The following is a 6,707-nucleotide window of genomic DNA, read 5'->3' on the forward strand; positions in this document are numbered from 1 at the left end:
AATCAATTTGGGCAAAACATTATCAGACAATCATATTTTCCAGCATGTTTCAAATAATAGTGTAGATATCTGAAAGGGCAGCCAGGTGGGCTACGTCAGTCACACGTTTGCTGCATTGGCATGCTATTTGAGAGATGCAAAGTTCAAGTTTCCCACCTGAACATTTCATATTAACACCCTTCAAGGTGGTAGTTAACACTTGTAGGAATTTGGAAATAACTTTCAAACCCAACGTTACTAAACTATAAAGTTTTTATCTGAACTCTCAACGTATATGTATACGTACACTATTTACAAAAACAAACCTGAACTTGAAATGGATTTTGCAGCCATAGTGCACTTGAAGTGATGTGATATCCACCTAAGGAGAAACTAACCAAGTCTTGAATTGCTTTTTGCAAGTGCAAGCTTTGACATTGCTTATTTCGAAGAAAACTGGACCTGGAGGTTCGTTTTCTCCAGGAACATTGCTAGCTTTTTTTAATAAGCATCTGTACTTGTACTGCCATAAATTCGATTACATTTACTAGAAGTTTGTTTAAATTCTTGTTCTGTAAGCAATTGAGCCATAGAGAATAGATTTCTTTGTCACTGCCTGTTTAAATATATGCACAGTACAGTAGGTGCCTATAGAAGTGTTCCATTGCTAAGTTCTTTTCTGTTTTCTACAGCATACAGTATGTGACGCAGCGTCTGCTCTCTGTGTCTGTCTTTTACAAAGGGCAATACTTAAGAATAAATTGGATTCAATTAAACTGAATTTACAAAGTCCAACAATGCTCCGTTAGTGGCACAGATCAGCACTATCTATTTTAATGATAAATCTCTATAACAGATATTGACATTGTCTAGTGATAATTGCTTAATAATATAGCCATGCAATGCTTGCCCAGCTGCACACCACTGAAACAGTCATTTTATGATACATCTGTCACACACTCACATTCAACAAAGGAGTCTAAACCTATTCAGACACATTAAATTACTCATCCAAGAGATATTGAATACTTAATTCTTAACCTATACTAATGAGCGAGAGAGAAACAGGGAGCGGTTGAGAGCATGCACTGATATAGCGCACTGCCGCACCCACCACTTACTATTTAATTATTCAGTAACAGAACTGTGGATTTATAAAATGATATTTTTTAAATTATAAGTTTAATTTTTGTTCCTGTTTAATTCAATGATTTATTATAGATATTAAGCTGAAGTGTTTCGAAGCTCTGAACCTATTCAGAATTATTTTAATTGAATTAGAAAGTGCATGCATCCCTTTCTATGTCTGACCAATGTGGCAGATGCATAAATACAACATTTTTCGCCCTCTGAAATACTGATTAGCCTCAATTTTGAGTCAAACATCAACAGACAAATTTTACTTGATGTGGAATCAAACATAATCTCTAATGCTTTACAAATACAGTATGCATTTTTGCACTTTTTCAGATACCACAGTTTATATTTTGTCAAGGATAAAACTGTGCTAGCTAAGAAAACATGAGGATGTAACTTTGTGTTAAATTGCACAGCTTCTAAGAAGGTTAAATTATCAGTCGATCAAAAACCATCCAGTCTTGGCCGTCCCGACAAAGAAAGAAAGAAAGAAAGAAAGAAAGAAAGAAAGAAAGAAAGAAAGAAAGAAAGTTTTATGAGTTTTGAATTGAACTTTATTAATCAATAATCAACAAATCATTTACATTATCGTAAGTAAAATGTACAAAAAAAAACCCAACTCACCCAAAAAAGAAAGCAATATCTAATTCATATCTTGGGAGGGAGACTAGGGAGACGAGACGTGATCTTCTCAGAAGACAATTTGATGTCCCGCGAGACAAGGCAGTGAGACAACATTTAAAACAAGTTCACGGGCATCTAACCAAGCAGTTGTTGGAATGCTTTTGGCAGGCGGACATCATGTGCTCCCAGCTCTTAAAACAACGACAAGCGACAAGCAGAACACGCAGCTCGCCAGCAGCAGCAGCAAGCCAGCAGATGATCCAACCGCTTCTCCTTAGCGTGCGTTCAGCCGCCCCCCCTTCACAATGCAAGCAGGGCTACACGTCCTGCAAGAAAGAGAGTTAACCACACCCAGGGCCGGAAATAAAGGACAAGTATTGTTTCTACAAAAGTTTCAAGGTAAAAGTGAAACTAATGCATACGTAACACTTCCCATGAAACTAACAATCTCTTTAAATTGTACGTATATCTGGTAAACCAAACCTGGGGGTTGGCGAGCGAAGCGAGCAGGGGGCAGAGCCCCCTAGTTTCAAATAAGAAAAATCAACTCATTATCCTCATCTCTACAAATTGCCTTATGAACATGCCATCTGTCCTCAGAAGAATTTACATTTGGCGTCATTTTGTGGAATTTGTATTCGAAGTACCCTCTGGCTTTCACAAGTCCCTGAAATATTCTTATCATGTCACATTGCCTATTTGAATTCACTTTCTTTCTCTTGACTTATAAACAGCCAGGCTTGGTCTGTCCAATGAAGAAATTCTCAATTTGACATTCCTCCTGATTATTCTTATAACCATAAATAAATAGACAATCCTTAAAAGGCAAATTAAAAATACTAAAAATAGAATTAACAACTTTTAAAAGAGGTCTAAATCTACATCAGGAATGTCTTCATTGGACAGTGAGGAAGTCTCCAATAAGAGGTATTACTTCAGCTGGTAGGTTGGTATGGATCTTCTGCAGTAGTTAATTAGCCTGCCTCAGTGAGTGTAATCTCAACACCTCCGCTATCTTCTCAGTTCTGTACCAGCATCACTTTTCCACATCTATTCGATGGTGGACCTGAATTATTCAAGAACTGATTAGTAATGATTGGACTCTTACAGACTGTGTGACTTTGAGGTCCAGGACTAGGTATTCTAGAGCACGAAGGACACTGGCAGAGCTCCAGTCAACATGAGGCTCAAACTGTGGCAGAAAGAGAACCAGAAAGAGGCCTGAAATATCTTGGAGATGAGGTTTTGGAGGAAAAGAACTGGGAAGGAGTGCTGGACAAAGTGAAGAGTCACTTGAAGGGTTGGCAACGGCTTTTATCTCATACAGTTAAAGGGTCTTGATTATTAATAACTTAGTAGCCTCAGCCATGTGGCATAACTTGATGTGTGTTGAAAGAAAGAAAGAAAGAAAGAAAGAAAGAAAGAAAGAAAGAAAGAAAGAAAGAAAGAAAGAAAGAAAGAAAGAAAGAAAGAAAGAAAGAAAGAAAGAAAGAAAGAAAGAAAGAAAGAAAGACTTGGGAGTTGTTTGGTTTGTACTAGGAAAAATGACCAGATGCTTGTTTGGATTGATATCTGGGGTATCTGGAGGCCAAGCCAACAGTGTGAACTGCTTTGCCATGTTCCTGAAACCATCTATCCATCCATTTTCCAACATGCTGAATCCGAACACAGGGTCACGGGAGTATGCTGGAGCCAATCCCAGCCAACACAGGGCACAAGGCAGGAACCAATCCCGGGCAGGGTGCCAACCCACCGCAGGACACACACAAACTAGGGCCAATTTAGAATCATCAATCCACCTAACCTGCATGTCTTTGGGAGGAAACCAGAGTTCCCAGAGGAAACCGGGGAGAACATGCAAACTCCACATAGGGAGGACCAGGGAAGCGAACCCGGGTCTCCTAACTGCGAGGCAGCAGAGCTACCACCGTGCCGTCCTGTTCCTGAAACCATTCTGAACAATTTGTGCAATGTGACAGGGCACATTATACTGCTGAAAGTGGCCACTGCCATTAGGGAATACCGTTGCCATGAAGAGGGGATACATGGTTAGCAACAATCTTTAGGTAGGTGGTACGTGTCAAAGTAAAATCCACATTAATGCCAGGATGCAAGGCTTCCCAGCAGAACATTGCCCAGAGCATCACACTGCCTCAGCTGGCTTGCCTTCTTCCCATAGTGCATCCTGCTTCCATCTCATCCCCGCCTAGACAACACATGTGCACCATCTCACTGTCCACATGATCTAAAAGAAAATGTGATTCGTCAGGCCAGGTAACCTTCTTTCATTGCTCCATGGTGCAGTTTTGATGCTCACAAGCATATCGCAGGCTCTTTCAGCAGTGGACAAGGGTCAGCATGGGCACTATGCCTGGTCAGCAAGCTGTGATGCACTGTGGGCTCTGACCCCTTTCATGGCCAGCATTACATTTTCAGAAGATTGTGCTATGGTAGCTCTTGTGTGGTGATAAGCCTTCTCTTACCATATGCACCAATGAGCCTTGGGCACCCAGAAACCTGTTGACAGTTCACCTGTTGTCCTTCCTTGACCACTTTTAGTAGGCAATAACCACTGTATAGACTGGAGCACCCCACACGACCTGTCATTTTGGAGACCCAGTCATCTAACCATCACAATCTGGCTCTTGTCAAAGTTGTTCAGACCCCAACGCTTGCCTATTTTTCCTGCTTCCAACACACTGACTGTTCACTTGCTTCCCAATATATCCCACCCCTTGACAGGTGCCATTGTAACAAGATAATCAATGTTATTCGCTTCACCTGTTAGGGCTTTTATTGGTGTGACTGATCCAGCAATCAGAAAGGTTGCTGGTTTGAATCCAGTAAACACCAGAAGTGACTCGACTCTGTTTGGCCCTTAACCTGCAATTGCTCTGTCCTGGGTATGACGTTAACCTGCATACAGCCGTGCAAGCAGATCCTCCAACTTGCAGGGAAAACTTGGGGGTTGGTGGCAGGATTAGCACTCCAGCCACTGTAAACAACTTCACACTGTTCCAGTTTGGTGCGGCTGCACTCGGGTCCAAATCCAGGTGGTTCGTTATGTGGTGGGTGCACCAATGCGCATGTTCCCAAACCTCTGATCAGTGTGAAGTGAATGATTAAAACAATAATCCAATAAAAAGTACAGCATACAACTGAAAATGAGAACTTTGGGGAGTTCATTTTTGATTCTTCTTAAAGCAATGTAAAGATGGATTTGTAAGGACCAAACCTTGGCTTCATAACCCCACCCTGAGAGTTAATTAGCTCAAATACCTCTGCAAATTTGAATATTAAAAATTCTGTTAGGTTGTTAATATAAGAAGCACATAGATTCATTTCTGATATAGCAGTTTCACATGTGCAGTTTTCTCATTTTTAAGTGACCTAATCCCAATCAGCTGTTGTAAAATAAGCATAATGGCTGCAGTAGTAAGTGGGTATGTACAGCGTGCCCTATGATGGACTGGCAAGAATGACTGAAAGTTTGAATTTTAACATATCTGTGTAGACTTTTACAGTACCGAGGTGCTTTAGAAAGCAGTCATTAAATATGCTGCAAGACAAAAGTATTATCTCAGAACGTGGAGTTAGAATTTAAGCACTACAAAATACGCATTCCAAGTCGCACAGCGAGCAGCACCAAGCAGAATAACATAACATTTTCAAGCCCTACTAATCCTGTTCAGTCAGGAGCTGCAGCCTATCATGGCAACATCAAACGCGAGGCAGGATTCAGCTCCAGACCAGGTATATATGAGTGCTGGCGATACACATCTTACATAGTCACTACATGATTACATATCTATTGGTAAATGTAAATGTATTTGCTCATCGGCGCATCACTGTGACAGGTGGCGAATGAATGTCTTTACATTAAGGTGGCGTTTACAACATGAAGTAACGCACCCCCTCCTCACGGACAGGCGCGTTGTCGGGCCGGCTCTATTCGCACACAGGCGGCACTCTACGCGTTTATTGCGTTTGTTTGCTTTGAGACGCCAGTTGTTCCTTACCTTCCTCTCAGCCCCATCCGTGGCCTTCGATCTGGGTGCGCCGGCCATGTCTTCTTAGCGCTTCTAACCGCAAGAAGTTGCTAGGCAATTTGAAACATTATAAAAGCGCGGGGCGCACAGTGGCGCGACTTGTGTCACCATAGAAACTGCGCGCCAGAAATGGACTTTATGATTGGACGCGAATATAACGGGAAGAGCGTAACCGATTGTGCCCAGACATTCCTGTCCTCCAATACGATTGTAGGGTTTCCAAGTGAGGAGGAATTCCCCCTCCTAAATTCGTGGGGAAATCAGAACCATTTCAGGGGGATGAGTTTAATGGGGAGAATTATAGGGGGACAAAAATAAAACATGAAAGGATTTTTCAGAATAAGGGGATTTTTTTCAGTTAAATTCCCTTCCTATGGGAATAGGATTTCATACCTTCCACTTTTCCCCCACCACCCAAATGATCGATGAAAGCAAAGTCAGCAATCAGCAGCATACTGAACTTTGCAACCGCATATTTGTCATTGCTCCGCCCACTCATCTCGAGGCTCGTGTATAATTGGCTAGGGTTCAGAGTGGAATGGGATTGATGGCTGTCGGACACTAGCATTCTTGTCCCGCCCCCGTCTGTTCGTCTCTTGTTAATTTTTCTAACTTTATAAAGAATGTTTAGATAGATAGATAGATAGATAGATAGATAGATAGATAGATAGATAGATAGATAGATAGATAGATAGATAGATAGATAGATAGATAGATAGATAGATTTATTATTTATTAATCCCAAATTGAAATAAAGATTTAAATTTAGATTTCCAGCTAAGCACTAAAGCAAATCTAGGACTGGTGTTAGCTTGGAGAGTGCTGTGTAGTTGTCGTCTTAGACTCACAAGATTAGAATCAAATCTTTTTCAGTATATTTCAGTGTAACATTCGCATTGCCAACCCCGAAAGCATCGA

The 6,707-nt window shown here is 41.2% G+C and overlaps 1 protein-coding gene across 1 annotated transcript in view; it reads right to left on the minus strand.

Annotated features, from left to right (window-relative positions):
* stpg4 (sperm-tail PG-rich repeat containing 4) overlaps window positions 1-5,924 on the minus strand; it is an 84,991-nt gene extending 79,067 nt beyond the window's left edge. Inside the window, exon 1 of the mRNA XM_028820313.2 lies at window positions 5,760-5,924. Coding sequence (XP_028676146.1) covers window positions 5,760-5,807 — 48 coding nt within the window. The 5' untranslated portion in view covers window positions 5,808-5,924. The remainder of the gene's footprint in view (window positions 1-5,759) is intronic.
* Between the last annotated feature and the right edge of the window lie 783 nt (window positions 5,925-6,707).

The sequence above is a fragment of the Erpetoichthys calabaricus genome, chromosome 15 (assembly GCF_900747795.2).
Source record: "Erpetoichthys calabaricus chromosome 15, fErpCal1.3, whole genome shotgun sequence".
NCBI lineage: Eukaryota > Metazoa > Chordata > Cladistia > Polypteriformes > Polypteridae > Erpetoichthys > Erpetoichthys calabaricus.